This window comes from Enhydra lutris, unplaced genomic scaffold, assembly GCF_002288905.1.
Source record: "Enhydra lutris kenyoni isolate GAN:26980312 unplaced genomic scaffold, ASM228890v2 scaffoldscaffold3, whole genome shotgun sequence".
NCBI lineage: Eukaryota > Metazoa > Chordata > Mammalia > Carnivora > Mustelidae > Enhydra > Enhydra lutris.
In genome coordinates this window covers 78,113,499-78,137,345 of record NW_019154087.1, presented here as the reverse complement: position 1 = coordinate 78,137,345, position 23,847 = coordinate 78,113,499, and the positions used below count along the sequence as shown (strand labels likewise).

Sequence of the window (23,847 nt, the reverse complement as noted above, 5' to 3'; positions counted from 1 at the left end):
GAAGCATGCCAGATGGAAAATCTATGTCTGCTGGGCTAAATTCCTCTCTACCGCCCCTGTGCAGCCCAACCAGGAAACACGGGTAGCCAGCCAGCTGATGAGAAGTATGCCTTGCCTGAATGCCTGAATCAGGTTTCATAGTTCTGTCTTCTGGAATGTTCTAGAATTAAATATGCTCTGGACCACAGATTTTATGTGACAGCCGAAAAATAAATATAAATAAAACCGACTATATTGCATACACTTTAAAAATGGTTGGTATATTTTCCCCCTTCGTGCTGAACTGTTAAAATCCACATCATGTAATTCAATAAATGGCCACCAGAGGGCAGCACCAGACAAGCAGAAACTATGAGGCACAAAAAGACCAGTTAATACAGCTCTTTAAAAAGATCCCTGGTCTCTAGAGATTCTGAAAACAGAGCTATGGGGAGATTAAACAAAGTTGACAGGAGGTAAAAAATGAATCATCTTTGAAATACGTATCACCATATATTCACTTGGTGATTAAAACATTACAAGCTGCTTTTTCCCCCCAATAATTAGCTATAAGCTTTATTCACTGTATTACTCAATGACTTACATGAATTAAGACTCATTCTCCTCCGTTTTGATTAAAATGCCTGAGTGAAAAAAGAAGTATATCAGAGAAGGAAAATTATAGGTATTCTTTTTTATTCAAAAGCATTTAAAGAATCCACAAGGGGCTCTTATTAGAGTTGAAATGATCCTTTTTAACAAATGGCAAAAATAAAACACAAAAGAATAAACAAAATAGTTACATGGGAGATAAAGGATCATCTACAGAAGCACCTTTACAAGAAAATGCCTCTTGTTGTGGAACACCAGTGGTGTCTAATTTGGCTTCTGTGAAGGAAGCAATTTGTGTGATTCTTTTTTTCCGGGGCCTTCTATTTAGCTGTTTGAGATCACTGTAGCATTGTGTGCTGGCTTTCAGCTTCCTTTAGGGACTAAGAAAGAAAAAGCAAAGAGAACTTTATAAGACTGTAAGGTCTGGAAAGGATACCCTCCAAATGCCATTAGGACTCCAAGTGAGAAGGCAAGGGAGGAAGGAGAGCCTTCAGTGGCCTACAGTTCGGGCCGGGCAGCGGGCTCTGGTTTCATTCTGGGGCGGTAGTACTGTGGCCGCGCAGACCTTCCTGCCGCTGAGGAAGCCGACCGAATGCTCCCTTCGCAAGACCCGGAGAGGCATGTGCGCACAGAGATGGGAGCAAGTCGGTGCACGTGGTAAAGGACGGGTGCTGGGATCTGCAGCCTCACTCGCAGAACAGAGCTGGGTACCAACTGCAACATGCACTTGCTCAGATTTCTGCCAACCACATAACAAGGAAATAAAATAGAACCACCCATGGAGAGGAAAATATTCTCAGTCTTCTCAAATCAAGTAGCAAAATCAAGGTGCTAAGTGTATTTGCAGTACTAAGTCTAGCTGAGCTCACTTAAACGATACGGTATAAAGCCAGGCAACATTACCCACACCACGCTGACAGTAAACTGAAGAAGTACAAGTTCTGTATCACTCTGGATCTATATTTAAAAGTATCACTTAAAAGCAGCAAGTGGAGAGATTAAAATCAATTTACTCTAAAACTGAGGATTTGAGGTTGAAAAAAAGCAAGTTTTTGTACAGGAAACCTGAATGAAATCTAATCCTTCCATCAGTAAGAACTAGCCCAAGAGTAAGAGACAAACTATAAATGTCACAATAGCATCATAAAATACAGACAATGAAAATACATTCATAACATCTGCTTGTGTCTGGTTCTACAAAATTGCTCTGGAGAAAGGGTGCCTAATGAATGAAAGGCTTGGTGCCTGATTGGATTGACATGGCCATCAGGATGAGATAAATGGCAATAGAAAGCACTTCAGAGACGTAAGAGAGACAAATTTTAGCTAAAGGTAGTTGCAGAAGAATAGAGCAGTTGATATAATCTGGAAACATCTCTTGGGGTGCAGGAAAGTCATCACCACATAATCAGGATGATATGGTGGTGATGATGATGATGATAAAGTATGAAACTCTATGGAGACCTCCAGCTAACAACCAACCCACAAATCTGAAAATGATTATCGCACTCTAACGACAAACCTAGCAACGAGAAATAAAAGTCACCTAAGGACCCCTGGGGTATAATTGGGACAATAGGTGAATAAGTCCATCAAGAGAAGAATTTGTTGATGTTTGCTTTAACACAGGAATTCTTTTATACTTCATTCATCCCTTTAATTAAAAAGTTAGAAAAGTAAAAATTAAGGAAACAAAAAGTAAAAAAAAAAAAAAAAGACTGTTTATAAAAGAAGACATAAGCTGGGGTGCCTGGGCGGCTCAGTCAGTTAGGCATTCAACTCCGTTCCTGCTCAGGTACTGGTCACAAGGGTGGTGGGATCGAGCCCTGCATCGGGGTCCCCGCTCAGCAGGGCAGACTGCTTGAAGATTCTCTCCTCTGTTCCCCCCCACCACCGCTCACTCATTCTCTCCCTCCAATAAATATATAAATATTTTAAAAAGAAAGAAAGAAGGAAGGGAGGAAGGCAGGATGGATACTTAAGCCAGGGGGCCTGGGTGGCTCAGCCGGTTGAGCGTGGTACTCGATTTCAGCTCAGGTCAGGATCTCAGTGTTATAAGACAGAGCCCTATATGAGATTCTCTCCCTCTCTCTCTCCCCCTCTTCCCCTTCCTCTGCACCTGGCCCCTGGACTGAATCTCAAAGAACTGGTAAGCATGAACTAGGTGGGCTGAATGTTGGCCTCCCAACCACAGAAAGTCTCATGAACAAAGTCACAGAAGGGAAAATATAGCCTGATTAGTGCAAGGAACCACAAATGTTTTTGAATTCAGATATCATTGGCATACGACATTATATTAGCTTCAGTCATACAACATAATGATTCGGTATTTCTACATATTGCAAAGTGATCACTAGAGCAAATCTAGCTAAGATGCATCACCATCCATAGTCACAGGATTTGTTTTCCTGGTGATGAGAATAGTTAAATCCACTCTCTTAGCAACTTCCAAATGTTTTGTTGTTGCTGGAACATAAACTAAGGGAAAAGGGATGCAGCTGGGGGAAAATGGCAAAGGCCAGATTGTGGGAAATGCTTTATAAGTTAATGATGTAGGAAAGACAGGTCAAAGCCGACAGCCAAGAAAGAATTCTTGAGACATCTTTGGTGCAAAAAGTGGTTTTATTAAAGCACGGGGACAGGACCAGTGGGCAGAAAGACCTGCACTGGGGGCATGAGGAATGGCTGATTATATACTTTCAAGTCGGGAGGGGGTTAGGAAGAGCAGAAGTCTTTAAGAAATTTGGAAGCAAGGTTTCCAGGACCTTGAGCGGGCTAGCTATTGTTGGGGAAAGGTCATTTATTACCGTCTTATAAACCGTTAGTCATGAGACCCTTCAGAGGTATATCCGTGAGCTATATGCTTGGGGATGATTGCCAACACATATCTTGGAGGGTTTAGAGATAAATGAAGTTTCCAAAGGAATTTTTATATGTTAAAGTAGACTTACAGGATCCAGAATCAGGGTTGGGGGTTGAGGGTGTGGGGGTCGGGCTAGGTTTCCTTTTGCCCTTAGCAAGCAGTCAGCATGGAGGCAGCTGAGTCCCTAGAGGAATGTCACTCTGCCTGTTTCAAGGACTTGTCAGTGGTAAGCTGTAGGTAGTAAGGACACTTAATAATTTCTCTTCCACCTCTGTTTCCCACACCATTAAAGAGTTTTTATTGTGTTCTTTGAGCATTATATGAAAACACGCTGAGATTTCAGGCCAAGAGGTAACATAGTCAAAAGGTTGTGAAGGAAGGTAGGAAAGACACCAATCAGGGAGTCATTTCAGTAGTCCAGACAAGAAATATTGTGAACAGGGCCGCCTGGGTGGCTCAGTGGGTTAAAGCCTCTGCCTTCGGCTCAGGTCATGATCCCAGGGCTCTGGGATCAAGCCCCGCATCGGGCTCTCTGCTCAGCAGGGAGCCTGCTTCCCTTCCTCTCTGCCTGCCTCTCTGTGTACTTGTGATCTCTGTCAAATGAATAAATAAAATCTTTAAAATAATAAAAAAAGAGAAATATTGAGAGCAAAGGTAGTGGAAATAGAGCAGAAGAGACGACTCCCAGCAATATTTGGAGACAAAAACGTTAAGACTTGCTAAGTGATCAAATAATGAGGGTGAGGGAAACAAAGGGGTTAAAAGAGGAAAGACTCCCAGGTTGGCAAGTGAGTACTATGACCACCAACTAAAGCAAAATAAAGGAGTAGGAACAGGCTTAGAAGGAAAGAAAACTAATTGAATTTAGGGTATTTTGAACTTGAGATGTCCATGGGGCACACAGGCGGACAATTCTATACGGAGTCGGACACATCACAGATGATAAGTTATCAACGTACTCGTGAGAGCTGGACTGAGCATACACAAAAGCAACCAGAAGGCATAGAGGACAAGGTCCAAGGGAGGATCCTGAGCGGCACCTGAGTCAAAGACAGATGTAAGAGGGACATGAGCAAAACAGAGGAACAGGATAAAAGGAACCCAGTATTTCAGAAACCAAGGGACAAGTCAGTTCTGATTTGAAGAGAGTGTTGAAATCAGAAACACCTTGCTGATCGACATTTTTCCTTGATAAGCTATTGTCCTGCATGGGATTTAAATTTCAATGAATCTAAAAAAGGGCTCAGTCCACCATGAAATGGGGGGAGGAGGAACCGTAGGAAAAAGGACTACACAGTATCTCTTCATGAATCTATTTCACATGCCTCACCTAAAACCCTTGTCCCAGGGGCACCTGGGTGGCTCAGTGGGTTAAAGCCTCTGCCTTCGGCTCAGGTCATGATCTCAGGGTCCTGGAATTGAGCCCCACATCAGGATCTCTGCTCAGCAGGCAGTCTGCTTCCCTTCCTCTGTCTCTGCCTGCCTCTCTGCCTACTTGTGATCTCTGTCTGTCAAATAAATAAATAAAATCTTTTTAATAAATAAATAAATAAATAAATAAATAAATAAATAAAACCCTTGTCCTTCTCATTAAAGCATTCTCTTTTGTCCTGTCTTCCAGAGAAATAGAGTACAGGCACTCACCATTACGCAGGCAATCCACTTTCCTATGTCTGATTTACAGCATGTCTTTGCGATTCTCTTCCCACCCCTTAGCCCAGTGTTTTCAAGTTTTCTGCAGTCTGCTCTCCCCATGTCACTGTATTTGGTAGCCATTCCTCGTATTTTGCTGGAGTCTTTACATTTTCTTACCCAGGTAGGAGGGAAAAACTGAAATATTCAGAGGACCTGGTGGGGGCCAAGTGCATCGTCTACGCACAGCTCAGCATCTCGTTGGCTCTTCTGTCAATAGGACGGCTCTTTATCTGGCAGCTCACAGCTTGGCTTCACAAAGGCCACCTTAAGTCCATCCTATTGTAAGAATTACATAATCTCATTGAAATTTTAGAACTGGAAGAAAGCAGAGGGCTCATCTACTCTGTTTCCCATTTCCTTGAGGATTTCTCCTACCAAACTCCTCAGATGGTGGGCCAGCTCAAACTCAAGAAAATACCCTTTCCTTATAGAAGAGGTTTCCACCACCCCCCCTTAATTCAATATATTCTAAAATCCACTCAGTGTCTCCAAAGTAGCATTTTTCAAATAATCAAATGGTAGGGTAGAATGGACCAAAAGAGGAAAAGATTGGATGGAATAACAGAGTCCATTAGATGCAGTAAGTTTAAACATCCCTTCCTGAAGCTTCTGTTTCCCTCTGGGGAGGAGGAATTTGTGTATGTGTGTAGACTGTGTCTCTTCCTGTGTGTTTACAGTCCAAAACTTTTTACATTGTCCTGCTGAATTACTCATACCAACCCCAGAAAATTAATTTGCCTCTTCTTGACTTCATTAAGCTTGGCTTCCATTTAAATCAAATTTTTCAGACTGCTAGCCTCCATCCAGCTCAGTTCGGCTCTGGTCTTCTTACAGTTAATCTCCTTATTTGAGCTAACTGCATAGCATTTGATCCAATAACATTTTATCCAAATGAAGAATTTGTAAAGAGCTTCACTAAAGAGCTTGTTTTCCTCCTTCCCCTTCCCCTCGTCTTCCCCCTTGTCACTCTCCTCCACCCCTTTCTTTCCATGCCATCCTTCTGTTATTTCTCCTGGTACCAAATTGGAAACTCTTGTATTTTTTGGCACCCCAGACCAAAGGTGACACTGTTGCTTCTACAAGGCTCTGTGATAGGTGCCCTTTTTCAACACCTCCATTATGCCTAGATGGAGTTCTTTTCTGGTAAATCACGAAGCACGAATTCCACATTGCTAAAAAGACCTCTACCCCACCTGCTCTCCAGACTCTCCAAATTAAGCTCACTGTAGCTTTTCTGCTATTGTTGTTTTCGCTAGCTCTTTACTTTTGGATGGAGAGAAGACATTCGACCTGGTGAGCCATTGCACACCCGGAAATTCTGCTTCGATGCAATCTCGCACAACAGTGCGGTCACTCTCTATGACTGTCATGGCATGAAGGGGAACCAGCTCTGGGGATACAGAAAGGTAAGACTTGGCTCACTGCAGCCATTCTCGAACTGCTGGGCTTAAGGTTTTCTAACTCAAAAGTTTGTTAGCACACTGTTTTGATTTCAGCTCTTACCTAGACACAAGTACACACACTTGACTCAGATATTTGCAGACCACCAACAGAGATTAAGGGAAAGACAGGGTGTGCTGGAAGGGGCATTGCTCTTGGTTTTGCTTGCTGTGCGCACACCCATCACAATCACTTATGATTGAAAAATGGCTTTGAAGGTGCCTGGGTGGCTCAGTTGGTTAAGGTCTGCCTTGGGCTCAGGTCATGATCTCGGGGTCCTGGGATCAAGTTCCGCATCAGGCTCCCTCCTCGGCGGGGAGTCTGCTTCTCCCTCTTCTTCCACTTCTCCCTTCTGCTTGTGCTTTCTCTCTCTCTCTCTCTTATTCTCAAATAAATAAATAAAATCTTTAGGAAGGAAGGAAGGAAGATGGCTTTTAGTCAGAACAGGCACTGTTCTGTGTGAAGGGACTAGTCTTAGCCAGATAACTACCAAATGGAGAGACCATGTACCCAATAAGCAAAAGTACACATGTATAGTTTTTAAGAACCTCAAGTCATACACACACACACACACATGCACACGCTTAAGACATCCATTTATTTATAACTGTCTCATTTGCTTGGGAGCTGTGTGTGTTAAGATAACTAGATTTACATAAATCCGCACTCATGTAGGAGTAATTGTTGTGACCTTTCTACAAACTGACCCATTTGTAATTTGGCCAAAACCCTGCCCAAGGATAACTAAGGAGAACTTATTTGGAGAATTTAAGTTTAAAAACTTATAAAGTTAACATTTAATGGTAGAAAAAAATAGTTCAAAATCAAATATATAAATCATATTTTATTGAGTTGATAAAGAGCAATTAAATTTTTATTTTAAAATATCTTTGTCGAGTTGTCTTTTGATAACTTTTCAGGATACCACACAAATTTCTTTCCAGCTTTTTTTTGTTTTTAGGGCAGGACTTTCTAAACTATACAGAAAATGTCATACCCACACTTTAATCATAAGCTTTGGCTCTCCTGTGACTGGTAAAACTTAGTACCTCCTTTTTTTTTTAAGATTTTATTTATTTATTTGAGAGAGAGAGAGAGAGTGCATGAGAGGGGATAGGGTCAGAGGGAGAAGCAGACTCCCCACTGAACAGGGAGCCCAACACGGGACTCCATCCTAGGATTCCAGGATCATGACCTGAGCCGAAGGCAGTCGCTTAATGAAATGAACCACCCAGGCGCCCCAAAACGAAGCATCTCCTGACTACAGAAAGCTAAAGGGAAGAATCTACAGAGAATCAATATGGGGGACCACTGGTTTTCATATTTGTTCTCCCACTTAATAAGCTTTCTGGTATTCACTTTTCAGGGTTGGGTACCTAAAATTACGTTCAAAGGCAGACTCTGCATACCACCACCCCCCACAGCCTCTGAGATTGTGGCTCTGTGTCTAGAAAAAGTATAAAACACCAGTTGTATCCCCCTGTTTTCCTTACGAACTGCATCATAAATGATTAATCTTGCCAAACCCTTTTTATTATTCAATATGCTGCAATCTATGTGAGATACACCAAGAAAGTTGTTTTGTTTTGTTTTGTTTTTATGGTTATATTCTGACCCTTAACAAGTTTCTTTCTGGGCACATCAATAAGATATCTGATTCACCATTTGCCTAGCATGCTGGTTGTCCCTGATGAACACACCATTTCTCATTATTGCACGTTTATAGAATGAGAGACAGAACACTCAATAATGTACAATTAAGCCAAGAAAATACAGTTGTTTTCATTAGGGAACTTACAAAAGCTTACAGATGGATAAAACCAACTAACACACATGCACACAGAGCTCCTAGAGAAGAAAAAGGTGACTGTGGTGATTTCAAGAGGTAACTCTTACAGCTTTAGCATTTTAAACCTTCCCAGCACCCTAAGGGACTTGTGAAAGAGACCCACTGGATTCAGGTCTGCTGTGGCTCCTTTCTCAGACGATTCTGTCACAGTTGGCCTTGCATTACTTAGCAAAAGGTTACATTCAGTATGTATTTATATAAGAAGCGAGGTATTTATACATAATCAGGAACATGCCAAAGGCTCAAAATGGAAAGTTTCTGAAATATCTCATTCTGGTTGATGACTCAGGCTTATTCAAATGCACCTGTTTCTTGAAAGTGCTTCTTGTTTATTCCGTGGGCTATTCCCAAGGCATAAAGACAGAAAGCACAGAGACATCTCTCTGGGGTGTTACCTTGTCTATTTAGATGCACTACTTGGCCCTGGGGACTTCCGAGAGTTCAGCATCTTTTGAGTCAGCTTTGGAGCTCCCTCTTTTTATTAGCATATTCATGAATAAACAGGATCCCTAAGACTCTCCTAATTGCCTAAAGGACCGCAGTGGGCCATCTCCTAAGCTCCTACGGTAATCATCATCATCTCCAACTGTTAAAGGAGGCACTGAGCTAGGGCTTTACACATATTGCCTCAAGCCTCACAACCGTAGGTACTTTATGTATAATTCACAGAGGAAGACCCATACAAGCATGTTTGCGCTAGAGTCAACATTCAGATTCAGGTGCATCTGGCTTTAAAGAATCTACTCTTTCCTCTGTGATGCTCTTAAGAAATCAGATCAGTATTCCCTGGGAAAGTTCCCCGATGCCTTTAGGATTCAGCACCACTGATAGCAACCAACCCCTCCTCCCAGCTACAGGGCAATTTCTTAGAGAGGGAAAGTGGCCACAGCTGCTTTGCTTGAGTGGGTGAAGGTTGTTAGAATCCATTGGCAGCTCTCGGCTCTCAGATGTACTTTTTTTTTTTTTTCCAGGAAGATTTTTGGGTCATTTCCCAGCTTTACTGAGATATAATTAACATATGTAACATTGTGTACGTTTAAGGTGTACAATGTAATAATTTCACACATATATATGTTGCAAAGTGACTACAACTATCAGTTTGGTTAATACATCCACCACCTCACATAGTTATAATTTTTTGTGTGATGAAACTTTTAAGATCTACTCTCTCAGCAAATTTCAAATATACTACATATTATTAACTATGATTACCACGCTATGCTATACATTCCCAGAACTTACTCCTCTTATAAATGGAAATTGTACCTTTTGACCACCTATACCCATTGCCCCCAACCCCATCACCCAGCTTTCAATTATTCTTAGATGTGAGTCATTGCCACCACAAAAAGGGGGGGGGTCCCTATTCTCTCTTCTTCTACCCTTACATCTAATTAGTCACTAAGACTTGTCAACATCCCCTACCCCAGCCCATATCTCGGAAATCTATCCTCTCTGCCGTGTCCACAGCCTGGACCCTACTGGCTACCTTTCCTGTCTTCCCCCTGGATGACTCTCAGAGCTATCTCAAGGGTCATCTTGCCTCCTGTCCCATCCCTCACTAACCCATCTTCCATCCTGAAGTTAGAGGGATTTTCCACAAAATCTGGTCATTGCAATCCTTTGTTTTATAACTTCACCTGGTTTCCCACTAAGTAGCAGATAAGTGCCTTCTCTCAATTCTTATCCTAGACCCTTCACAATCCAGTCATCATAATGATTTCCTAGCAAGCCTAACACATCCTAATTCATCCTGAAACTGTAATATGATCTTGAATAAATTATTTCACATGTATGATTTTCAACTTCCTTATCAACATAAGCAGGATAACAATTAAGTGAGCTAAACCATGTAAAAATACACCATTTCTGACCACATGACCAAATCTATATTCATGGGGGTGACAAATGCAATTTTTACACGTAAAATAGTGGTCAGGTGCATCCTGCTAGACCACACAACTCCAGCAACCTATCCTAAGCAATATTAACCATTGTTACCCACCCCTCCCCACCCAAAATTAAGAACTATCTCCCATGCCCCTTTCCTTTGAAATAAGTTTTATTGGAGTATAATATATATCTTGGTTTGGGTTTCTTTAGATGTATACATGAAGTGAGAATTTGAGGGGTTTTATTTGGGAGATGGCCCACCAAAATCTTGGTAGGATGTGGGTAAGTGAAAGAGGAAGGGATGGAAGTCAATAAAGGGTGAATTATAAAGCAAGTACTACTGTGGGCAATTAAAACTCAATCCCACTACAGATGTCAGGAAATGGTATAGAGCATGTATCAGAGAGCAAGGGAAATGGGATATCTATAGACCACTCTAGTCCACCTGTGGTTAAGATTACTCCTAAGAGGTTTATTCTCTGACATCTCTGGTCTGTGGCTGGTAGACAAAGCTGTTCTTGGGACCAGAGAAAGCCCTTACAGAGTGAGACACAGTGGCCAACGACTGGGGTTGGGCCAGCATGCACTGAATTGGTGAGGCTTGAAGAGCGACAGACAGGGTACAGCTGCGACATGAGAATCCACTTGCCCCACATTTTTGTTAACTCTTGGCATTCTGTTTCTTTTTCTTTTCCTCTTTTCATTTTGTGGCTGTAGAGTGACAGCACATGCTTGCTAGCTATTTTGGATATCTTCTTTGGGAAGGACCTAGTAAGTCTTTTGACCATTTTTTAACATGTGTTGTCTAGTTTTTCCTTACAGATTTTTGGATAGATAGATACATACATACATACATATATACATACAAGGGCTTTGTTGGACATACATATTGTAAGTATCTTATTCTAGTTGACATCTTTCCTTTTTTCTCTACAGAATATCTTGAGGAAGAGCTATTCTTTACGATTAGTGTCTTTTGTGTTCTGTTTAGGAGATCTTTGCTCCATACCAAAGTCATGAAGATAGTCTTCTAAGTCATCTTTGGAAGATTTATTGTGTAATCCTCTCTTTTGGTATAGAATTCCATGAAATATTTTATGCATGCACTGTAATATGGGGTTGATTCCTTTTTCATATTTATATCCGATCGATCAATCACCATTTATTAAAAAGACATTTTTTCCTGCCGCATGGAGATAGCAACAGAAATGTGAAAGATTTCCTCCAGGGAATAGGAATAACATATAATGTTTCCTGTCATCGCTTCTGTTTTATATAGTACAGGACCACCTACCCAGAGTAATCAAGCAAGATTAAGAAATTTAAAAGTATGAGAATTGGAAAGGAACAAATGAAACAGTCAATTTACAGATGACATATTATATAGACAATCCAAAAGATTATACATTCACCCTATTAAAATTAATAAGAGTAGTCCTGGATACATGGTAAATATAAGAAAAACAAATATCTATATACCAGCAACAAAAAATAGAAAATGAAATTCAAAAATAATTTCATTTGATCACCATGAACAGCAAAATAACTCACAGCAGAGGTGAAAATCAACGTCACCACAGAGGGGAAAGACCTTTACACAGAAAGCTACAGAACATCACTAAGCAGAATTAAAAGCTATACAGAGGGATCCATCATGTTCAAGGATAAGACTCAATATTGTGAGGTTAATAGTTCTCAAAAAGGTATATATGTTTAATGCAAAATTAGTCCAAACCCCAGCAAGTGTATTTGTGGAAACTGATAAACTGATTCTGAAATTTATAGGGAAAGGAAAGAGCCAAGAATAGCCAAGAAAATCTGACCAAGGGAAAGAACAAATATCAAACATTATAAAAGCACAGTTTCCAGGACATTGTAAAGGTACATTTAAGGCGGTATGCTATTGACATAAGGTGAGCCTGACTGGGGCTCTCTATAAGGTGAGCCCTGGATACTGGTATTTTTTGAAGGTTCCTAAAACATTCTCATGGGCAGCCAGATGAAGAATCCCTTTTCTAGCTCCAATGTTTACCTACTTTCTTTACCAGACTCCTCCCTCCTTCTTTAGTTGGAATTTGCCCCCCTATCTGTATTCTGGTACCATTTTGTTTCTTCTTTTGTATCAGGAACATTATGTTCTACATAGTTAGTCTCTTTTTATAGATATTAACTACCTGTGGGCAGGAACTTTTTCTTTTATTTCTGTATGGCCTTTTTAATGTCTAATATATAGATCCTAAACAAACATTTTCTAAACGGCTTAAAGAACTACTGGGTTTGGGTGGCTTGTTTGTTAAGCATCTGCCTTCAGCACAGGTCATGATCCCAGGGTCCTGGATCGAGCCCCATATTGGGCTCCCTGCTCAGCGGGGAGCCTGCTTCTCCCTTTCCCTTTCCCACTCCCTCTGCTTGTGTTCCCTCTCTCTGTGTGTCTCTCTCTGTGAAATAAATAAATAAAATCTTAAAAAAAAAAGAGGTACTAAGTTCAGTTATTGATATGATCTTCTCCTTCATGAACCCCAAGTTTGTGCTGGATAAAATTTAACATATCTCATGGAAGCAACCCAAATGTCCACTAATAGATGAGTGAATAAAAAAAGATGTCATATATAGCTGACCTAATATGTGATGGAATATTACTCAGCTATAAAAAAGGATAAGATCTTGCCATTTGCAACAATAGACATGGGCCTGGAGGGTATAATGCTAAGTGAAATAAGTCAGCCAGTGAAAGACAAATACCATGTGATTTCACTTATATGTGAAATCTAAAAACAAAGGAACAACAAAAAAAGCAGACACAGATCCATACAGAGAAGAAACTGATGATTACCAGAGAGGAGGGGGTGAGAGATGGGCAAAGTGGGTGAAAGGAAGTGAATAGATTTAGATTAGAATTAGAAATAGAAATAGAAATAAGATTTCCCATTATGGAATGACTAAACCATGGGGACGAAAGTTACAATATAAGGAAAACAGTCAACGGTATCCTAATAACCTAAGGTATAGAGTTGTTGAATCACTATGTTGTAATCTGAAACCAATATAAATTGCGCATTAACTATGCTTCAGTTAGAAAGAAAGAAGAGAAAAAAAAAAAACTTAGCACTTTTTTAGGGGGGTGGGCGGTTCTCAGAACCACATACACAGCCTCACCAAAGACCAAAAGTGAAAGGTTTAAATTACTATTCTTAGTTGCTCCCTGGGGTGTTCTTGTAGTTTAACTGCTACAAGAAATGGCTTAAAAATAACATCAAACAGGAAATACAGATAAGAAGTTTCCTTTCAGGCTAAATTGATAACATTGCAACCATGGCATTAATTTAAAAAGTGAGTGGGCAGAATTCTTGGCATGTGCCTACATTCGACTATTTATTGTGACTTGTGATATATGCCAGGGCTTTGGCCTCCCAGCTCGTTAAATCCTGCTGGTCCACAAAGATGCCAGATGGAAGGCCACAAGATTCTTATTTTTAACGTGTTCTGGTTAGTTATTGATTTAGGAAGAAAAATGAGAAAAATACATAAAAAGAGCTGAATTAAAAGTCATGTATTTCAACTTGGGTTATGATATACAAAGCCCCCTACAAAATCCTGGACTCGTAGTCATACTTAGGCAGTCACAGTATCCCAGTTCAGCCCATTCATTTCTGGACAGTCCTAAGTATTAGAAAGTTCTTCCCTGCCTTTGAGACCACATAGATAAAATTTAATCCATTTCACTGAATACAGATCCCAAATATTTGAACAATGCTTGCCCTATCTTTGCTCTTTCTTTCTGGCTAAATGGTCCAATTTTCTGTCACTATTCTTCATGACTTAATTTGCATCTACTTCAACTTCCTGGACACTCACTCTTAACATACTCCAAATAGTTCTAGAAAGTGGCATGTTACCCAGAACAGAACACGATATTCTCGGTGTGTTCTGATCAAAGGAAGTAAGATCTGTTTCTAGTATTCTTTGTTATGATTGAGTTGATTGATTTTCTACCTTAACTTTACATACTTTGCTTTTTAGTGAATTTTCAGTATAAAAACTCTAATCTTTTTCTCATTTTGCTTCACAAGTACATCTCCACAGTCTTCTACCTGTATAATTCATCTTTTATACTATGTAGCTATCCATTTGTTTCTATTACCTTTCATCTCACCAGATTTACCTCAGCCTGGGTTTTGACTCTTTGATCTAACTTACTGGCCATCAGATGAGTTTTGTTCCATCCAAGAATTGGATCTGCATGCTTTCAGGCCTTCACCTGAAGTTGTAGACCCCAATGCACGAGGCCAAGAAGTGAGTTCTCTGTCATATAACAGAGATGACATTGATTCATTAACAAACATCATTTGGATGAAGTTATTCAACCAGATACAAATTTACCTATTAGTTTTTTCCTCTAGCCCACATTTCTACAGCTCTTCCAAAAGAGAACAAAGAAGAGCTTTTCAATTACCTTGCTGACAACAATATGCACAATGTCTACATCCTACTCTCATTTGTAATAGGAGATTTAAGTCCTTGTACCCTAAGAAGTTATGATCTTCAATTCAAATGAAGGAGTCAACCAAGAAGGAGGTCAACACCCAGGAGGGAAATACATTCAGTAGAGCAGTGACACTACCTTTTCTATAGTGTTAGCTTTCCCATCCTGTTTTTATTTGTATGTCTCACTTAATTGTCACGACCTTTTAACTTTTGTTGTTTCTGAGTAACTTAGGAATATCACTACCTATTCAGACTATCCTAACAAGTCTAACTGCCATTCCCTGGTCACTCAGAACAAGAAAGCCTCCATCATGGGCTATCCCAGGCTCTCACGTAAGGGTAAAGGCTTCCTGAATTAAACACCTGCCAAGATGTAGACTAACAGAAAAGAATCTTGGTAGTAAGAACTGTAAACAATTTCAATTAGTGTTTACATTTAAATTAATAGTTGCTAATGAGCAGGGGTAGCACTGGAATAGGATGGCTGATTGGTTCAGCCAAGAAGGACTATAAAGCATAACTTAGAGGTCAAGAACAGAGGCTCTGGGTCCTGTGGGATCGAAGGTTGGCATTCTGGCTCCCATCTGGATCCTGGCTCTGGGATCTTGGAAAACTTCCTTACTAAGCACTTTGGTTTCCTCATTCATAAATTGAGAATAATAATAGTATCTATCTTAGAGGATTGTTGTAATGCTTAAATAAAACTTAAATGTACCTAGTATACGGCACTTCAGAGTTCAGTTACCGTTAATTATTGCAAACTATGTGTTCAACAAACTATCTTCCAATTTGATCTTAGCTCTTCAAGAAAGTTTACGTATAGGAAAAGATGGGCTAATTAGTTGTATTTCTATGTTGTACATTTTTGTACCATTTTAGTTACTTAGCTATAGCTAGGTATTAAACTGTAAATTCCACAAGAACAGAGGTTTTTCTATGCTTTCTTTTTTTCTTTCATTCGGCACCTAAAACACTGGTTGGCATATAATTGATGCTTAATTAATATTTGTTGAATAAATAAACTAATGAACCCAGCTTCTTATTTGTCAACATTCACTATCCCTTCAGATTGCTTATGTGGTTTACGTGGGTAAAAATGGGAAAATCTACATAGAATACTTAGCACTGCCAGACACATAGACTCATACTCGATAAATAGAAGCTATTATTATTATGTTCATATGACTCCCAAAAGGTTTACTTCAGGGGGATAAAGAGTTATGGACAGATGGAAACAAGCTATGGAGCAGATGCGTTTTCTCTACTCTTAGAGCTTTCAGTCTAGTGGGGAGACAGACAAAAATAATTAAATAAATTAAGTTGCAGGATAATATGAGAACACAAATCACTGGGCTCTACCCAGTAAGAGAAGTAGGCAAGACTTCTCTGACAAGCTAATATCTAAATGGAGATCTAAAAATGAGTAGGAGTTAGGTAAGTGAAGGAAGTAACAGAGAAGAAGACCCCAGATAAAGTATCAGCTTGTGCAAAGGCCCTGAGGTAGCAAGATATTGGTTTTCTTGGAAAAACAGAGACAAACCAGTTGGAAGGTGTAAGTGTGAGGGAAAATGATCAACTCTAAGACCAGACATCTGGCCAGGGAGAGGACCATACAAGACCTTGCCGGCCATGCTGAGAATTTAGCTAAGGGACCAGGAAGACTGAATGGTTTGAAGAGCAGGGATATAATCAGATTAGATGTTTTAATAATTCTGGCTACTGTCAGGAGAATTAAGGATACACTCGTGTACATCACTTGCCTGTAACTCAGAAAAGCCAGCGAGGAGAGCAAGGAGTCACGGTTGAAGGGCTGCTGTGACTGGCACCCTCTCAGCGCCCACACCAAGGGACTCTATCAGGACATTAAGAAACATTATTTCTGATTGGCCAAATTAGCCACTGATGCAAGAAGACCAATTTTCTCCTCCTGTGAGGAATTCTACCTGTCAAAGAGAAAATGGAAAAAGAGAGACAGTAAGACTGCTTTGTCCCTGTTATGCCTATCAAGGTATTTGCATTCTCCCAGATGCCAACAGTAAAAATAGGCAGGAAAAAAACTACCTAATTTGTCTTTCTTCCAGAACACAAAGGACATTCATAGATCAACCTTGTTCTCCACAACACTGAGATGGGAAGGCAGATATTCTAAATCTTATCTCGTCCCACTCTTCTCCACTCCACTCCATTCATTCTGCAGCTGGGACACCTATCTCACTGACAAATGAAGAGACCATCAGAGATTATTGTCAGGAATAAACCTGGGATTAAAAACTAGCAGTAATTTGGGGCACTTCAGTGGCGCAGTCGGTGAAGCACCTGACTCTTGGTCTCAGCTCAGGTCTTGATCCCAGGGTTGTGAGTTTGAGCCCTGCATTAAAGGAGAAAGGGGAAAAAAAAAAAAAAAAAAAAAAAAACCTAGAAATACCCATATTAGACACCAATGGCATTGGACAGGAAGGAGCTCTCTCACAACAGCGTTCTCTTTCAATATATGTTACCCAGAAATGAATATCAGTGGAAGGGAGTAACTCCATTCCCCCCACTATGCACACAAGTCCTATCCTCCAGTCCAGTCTATATCCAACTGCTTACCGAGCATCTGAACATGAATGGTTCATCCCTACCCCCAACTCCTTACACCGGAAGCAGAAATCACGATCCTCCCCCGCTGCCTGATCCTGTTCCTCTCCCTGCATTTCCTGCCTCAAGACTGCTTTTCCTTCACTTCTTCCCCCATGTTAATCCCCACATGCCATTTATCAGAATGTTCTCTACATTGACTTCTCAAATAGCTAGCTCTCAGATCATTTCCCGGGACACCCCCAACTCACCCCCATGGCTTTGGGTTTTGCTTTTGCCAGCTTCAGTCTGTTTGGTTGCAGTGGCCTCGCTCTATGCTCTTGGCCAGAGTCCAATGCCTCCCCACCCCCACTCCATCCTCCTCTCTGCCACTAGCAACCTCCACCCAAAATATGGATTCTGTGGTTCCCTTTTTTATTTATTTATTTATTTATTTATTTTTAATAAATAGTTGTGTTTTTTTTAAGATTTTTTTTTTAATTTTTATGTATTTATTTGACAGACAGAGATCACAAGTATACAGGGAGGCAAGCAGAGAGAGAGGAGGAAGCAGGCTCTCCGCGGAGCAGAGAGCCCAACGCGGGGCTCGATCCCAGGACCCTGGGACCACGACCCGAGCGGAAGGCAGAGGCTTCAACCCACTGAGCCACCCAGGCGCCCCTGATTCCCTTTTTTAAATCTTTCAGTGGCCACCTCCCAAACGCAGGAAAAATTGCTAAACAAACAAACAAACAAACAAAATTGGCAATGTACCCCAGTCCCTGAATGATATGTCTTGGCTATCATTGTCTGGAATTCACCTTGCTCGTTGTGATCCAGTCGCACCAAATGACTTGCTGGTCCCAGCACATGAGCTAGCTCCCCATTACCTCTGACATATCTCTTCCCACTCTCTCCCCCACCCAGTTCCCCTGCCATTCCTCTAACTCTCTAACCCCTCAGGGGCTGTTCCTGTTTAATGCCTTTGCACCAGCCGGTCTGTCTGGAACTCTCTTCCCCAGATACTGGCATGGCCAATTCCTTTACCTTCTTCAAGACTACCCATATGTCACCTTCTCAATGAGGTGCACCCTTGCTGCCCTATTTAAATTTGCATAACCTGGGGAGCCTGGGTGGCTCAGTGGGTTAAAGCCTCTTCCTTCGGCTCAGGTCATGATCCCAGAGTCCTGGGATCGAGCCCCACATCGGGCTCTCTGCTCAGTGGGGAGCCTGCTTCCCACTCTCTCTGTCTCTGCCTGCCTCTCTGCCTACTTGTGATCTCTGTCTGTCAAATAAATAAATAAAAATCTTTAAATTTGCATAACCTATTATGCCCATTGTCTGTGCCCCACTGCCTCACCCCTACCCTGCCTCTAGCATGAAAGTTCCAGGAGGGTGGTGCAAGAGCGGGGATTGTCCTGTGAAGTTCACTGAAATATCCTAGCTACCTAAAACAGTGGCTAATAAATAGTAAGTCCCAATAAATTTTTGCTGAATAAATCGAATGCATAAATGCACATGCAATCACGTCTCTCTTTCCCCATGTTGCTCTCTGCATCTGAAATACCCTCACACATTATACTCTCCCTCATCCACAGTCTCATTGGCACTTTTTTATTTCATACATTTCTTGTTTACCTCTTGGTGTCCCCCTCTTCCTGGGTCAGGAGCTGCATCTCAGCTTATCTTTCTAGGCCTTTCTTCTAATACATACCAGAAAATAAAAGGCATTCAATAAATATGTATTATTTATTGAATTCTGACCTGAATCATGTTGTATTTCAGGCAAAGGACTGAAACATATGAATCATATATAAACTCTGACCATAATTACATAAAAGAACTAATTCCCGAGCCATACATCACCTTTGTTCCGTAAATCCTTTTGCTTAAAATGGAAGTATATCAGTTTGGATAACGGGCTGAGGCAGGAGCTAATTTTTGCACATTCTATTTTGCCAGGATTTCAGAGAATGCAATTTGGTCTTGAATAGCTGGTCTCGGACCAGATGGTTTGTACGTTCTGATTTTTTGAATTGGGGATGCTCCCTGACTAAAAATAAATTAAGGGAAGATACAGAGCGGAAGTACTTATTATATGTAGGACATTGTGCCAGCAATTTTACATGTATTAACTCATTTCATCCTCACACCAAACTCATGCAGGATTATTATCTATATTTTATGGATGAAGAAGTTGGAGTTCAGAGAATTAAATACTGCCCAAGGTCACATAGCAAAGACGTGGCATGACTGGAATTTGATCCAAAGCCTGTGCAGAACAAAATCCCAGCCCCTGACCCAGCACAGGCTGCCTTCCCTCCCACCGTGTGCCAGTTCTATTCTCAGAGTCCTCTTTCTACACATCATGAACTCACACACTTACTATATTGTCTTTGCATCTCTGGTGGTTTGTTCTTTTATTACCTTGCACACAGTGTGGAATGCTTTCTACAACACACCCAGGCCTTCAAAGCTCAGACCCTGGAGAAATATGGAATCTAATCGAATTTAGTGTCTGGCGACAAGTGTCACAGAGATGCCAATCAAATCGCTGGCTGGTTTCAGGAAGGTGTCCCTTACAATGGGGTCCCTGAAAAGTCCCACCCATGCTTTTCACAGTCTGGACTAGCCAGAACTGGGCATTGAGTCTGACCTGATTGGATTTGGAAGGGCAGTTCCCCATCCCTGGATCTGAACTTTTCCATTTCCTGCTCAAGAATTTCTCATTTTCTGAGGCAAAATCAAAACAGGAACGGCAAGGAAGGAAGCAGGCAGGGAAGGTGGGAGAGGAGAGGAGATGAGAGAGGTACAGTTTGCCGTATTATACTGTGAACAACCAGGGCACATGCTCTGCTTTCCTCTCAGGACTGAACAGGGAATAGTCCAGTCAAAAGGCCCCTTTAAGGGGGACTGTTATGGAACAGCAGGTTTGCCAAAGCTCCCAGAAGCCTATTCCAAAGCGGGGGGGGGGGGGGGGGCCTGTATTCGATTCTGTTATAGCCAACTCTTGTCATAAGACGGAGGGCAGGGGAACAAAGGGCTGTCTTAGAACGAGAGACCGTACTGACAAATGATTGCTCGGTCCACTGACTTAATTCCAGCCAGGAAAGCCATCAGTAAAGACACTTAGTAATCCAAAAGCTTAGCTGAGTAGAAAGTTACAAAGATAGCAACGAACGCGGCCCCCAAGGTCAAAAGTGGAGAATGCATGCTCCGGGGAGGCTGACAGGGCCTCCAGAAGCTTCACCTGTAGGACCTGGTGGACACCCGCAAGGACAAGGGTGAACAGAGCTCAGTCTATAACCAAAGAATGATCAATCTGTCAATCTGAGTATTGTCGGTAGTCTCTAGTTGGATGCCCCGTCATTTGTCTCTGTCAGTCAGCCCTGAACTTTGGAATAAAAGGTTCGTTCAATTTTATGGCCAGGAGAGGCCTTACAGATTAATCTTAACCACCCTCTCATTTTACTGGTGAAGCTTCTCAGCAGTCGACAGATTAAGGGAATTTAACTTTCAGCTTCTATGAGAGCACCAAGTACAATAACAGAAAACATATTCTGGATTTTTCAAGGCAGTGCTGAATTTGCATGTGCTGTCTGCTTGTCCTCTTGCATACGCCTGTATTTGTCAGAGCCTGTGTCCCAACTTGGGGCTGGGGGAAATACGATCACCTTATAGCTCAGCAGATAATGTTCAGAAAATCCGGTTTGGCTTTTGCACCCATACAAGCTCATGAAGGGAAGAGAACAGAAACACGTTCTACTCCTTTCTTTTCTCTCTCTTTCTCTCACTCTGTCTTTTTTTTTTTTTTTTTTTTTTTTTTAGCTTTCATAGAAATATGTGCTTTGGGGGAGAAACTGTGAGCATACAAAGGTCCCCACTTGAGCTACTGACAAAGGGAAAGAATAGAAGGAAATACAGAGAAGTAGGGGGGAAAAGAAGGAGACCTAGGTGGAACAAAGTGAATTAGCATTTAGTAGGTCACATAGAATTTTCAGGAATCAAATGGCTTAGGAAGGCTCTTTGAAAAGCTGATTTAAATATACCATGTAGCTAAATGGGTAGAAGTTAGGGGCAGAGGACTGAGCATGAAAGATGCTGGGAAGCAAGAGGGTGGGCACAAAAGAGACCGCAGCCCAAGGGACCGGCACAGCTGTGAGGAGGGGTCTCTATGTGTGAGTTTCACCTGAGAGGGAAGGGTGAGTGGGGTGAGGGGCAGAGTAGGCTAGCCTCTCTTCTGGACTCTGCTGGCCGCACCAAGAATAGGAGGGAGTTCCTCAGAGCTTCCCCTGGGGTCGAACAGCAGCCAAGGTCGCAAAGCCCCAGGTGAAAAAAAGAGGAAGGACACTTCTTTGAGGAAAGAAAGGAAAATCCGCAATCAACCCAGGAAATTTAAGAAAACAAAAGAGAAAAGCGAGCCTTTGTATGAGGCAGAGCTCTCTGTTTACACTAAACAGAAACAAGCACTAAATTGCAGGCACTGCCTTTCTCCTTCCTTATTCTTCCTTCACCCACTGTGTAACTGTGCAAACATCCGGATCCTAAAAGGACATTAAATATTGGTTGATGGAGTCCTAACATCCAGAACAACCCAGAAATATTTACACTGGCTGCCTGAGAAACTCTGTCATTCTAAAAGCATTGTGAATCAAGTATTCCTCAGTTAAAGAAAATAATCAGAACCTCTGAACGTTTCCTAAAAAACAGTATTTGGCCCCGAAATTCAAACAGTGATTTGAGAATGCTTTTCACGTGCTCTTGGCAATTTTTTTGCGTAGACGCTGTAAGAAACAAAAGGCTTTGTTACCAGTTAAGGAAAGATTTTTTTTTTCTCTTTACATTAACTTCCTTTTCTCTACTTAAACAATAAGAAAGAGGTATGTATTGGGGCCCCTGGTTGGCTCAGTTGGAAGAGTGTCTGACTTTTGATCCCGCGGTGTGTTCGAGCCAGATAGTGAGCTCGTTCACTGCCACGTAAGCTTTGTGCCCTGATAGTACCTTTCTCTCAAAGAGCTGTTCGTTTTATCGCATACTTAGGTACTCTTTTTTTTTTTTTTTTTTTTTAAGTGAATGCTGCCTCCTCCCTTTTACAGGAAACAATGCGAGTTGCATCACAGAAGAGCTGTAATGGCCAAAAGGGAGGTTGGAGAAGATGCTGAAGCTTCAGAGCTAAGAAATTTGAGTTTGTACATGGAGATAGGGCCTGTGCACCAGCAATCTCTGTCCGTATAAGTTCTGAAGAGGGCAACTGAGCACCTAGCTCATTTGGTTCCTGTTTCTTCTTGTACTTCTTTGTCCCATTAGAGGCTCCATACAAGGGAAGGGAAAATTACAACTCCTCTTCTTCTAATCTAGTCGGGTCAGACTCAGTGAATGCCAGTCAGTCCAGGCTGTGAAAAGCAAGGGTGGGTTCCTGTCTGTGTATGTGTGTGTGTGTGTGTGTGTGTGTGTGTGTGTGTGTGTTGCATGCAGACCCACCTGTTGCTGTTTGCTATGGACAGAATTACCATCTTTGTAAATGTGCCTCTCCCCAGATAGCTACATTATTAGCTAGTTGGTTAGCAACCTCCTATACAGGTAGTATCTTTAAAACCCAAGCATGTAGCAAAATGCTAACTACAGAGTAGGAAGTGCATGGATTGCTTTTTTAAAACAGCCGTGAAGGAATGAATTCTTTGTTCCGGATTGAGCCTGCTTGGAGTTTCTATATCAGCCTGCAGGCCCTGGGACACTGTTCTCCACGTGGTTATCCAAACTGCTATTGTTTGATTTGGGAGATGGTCTCCTTTTCACACTCTGGGTATATACTGAAATATAAACAGGGACATTTTACTTCCTCTGTATATTTTGGGTTCTAACCGCTCATATATTATGTCAGGCCTTTCTTTTCTTTCTGATCCCTCCAGGACAGAACATTATTCCATTCTGTGAGCAACAGCTGCATGGACTGCAACCCCGCAGAGAAGAAGATTTTCATGGCCAGATGTGACCCTCTATCTGAGACTCAGCAGTGGATTTTTGAACATATTAATATGACTGTTTTAGAAAAATTTAACCACCACGCCAGCTCCTAGGAAAAAGGAAGGAGGGAAGAATGAGTGATTACCTACAGATTATAAAAACTGAATTTCAGCCAGCATCTGGGTCGAAGGAGTCAGGAATAACATTTCCTAGATCCAGGAAGCCTGGTTTCAAGATTTGTAAATGCCACGTCAAAGTAGGTTGTCCTGCAGAAATTCCTGCCTCTGAAGAACTTGGCCGAGAACCTCACCAGCTGCGTCTGAGAACTTGAGACTAGCAGTGCCCTTGCTGGCCAAGGGCAAAGATTATTTAAGGACTTTTCCAAACAACTGCTGAGTTAATAAATCCTAGCATTTCTCAGGTCAAATCCTGCAGTAGTGAGTAGCTATGAATGGATCCTATTAACTGGGTGGGAGGGGGGCGAAAATAGGATTGCATGACTGCTCCA

The 23,847-nt window shown here is 41.5% G+C and overlaps 1 protein-coding gene across 1 annotated transcript in view; it reads left to right on the top strand.

The window, feature by feature from the left end:
- LOC111157037 (polypeptide N-acetylgalactosaminyltransferase like 6) overlaps positions 1 to 23,452 on the top strand; it is a 1,188,224-nt gene extending 1,164,772 nt beyond the window's left edge. The window contains exons 12-13 of the mRNA XM_022518249.1: positions 6,406 to 6,555; positions 23,285 to 23,452. Coding sequence (XP_022373957.1) covers positions 6,406 to 6,555; positions 23,285 to 23,452 — 318 coding nt within the window. The remainder of the gene's footprint in view (positions 1 to 6,405; positions 6,556 to 23,284) is intronic.
- Positions 23,453 to 23,847: the final 395 nt, after the last annotated feature.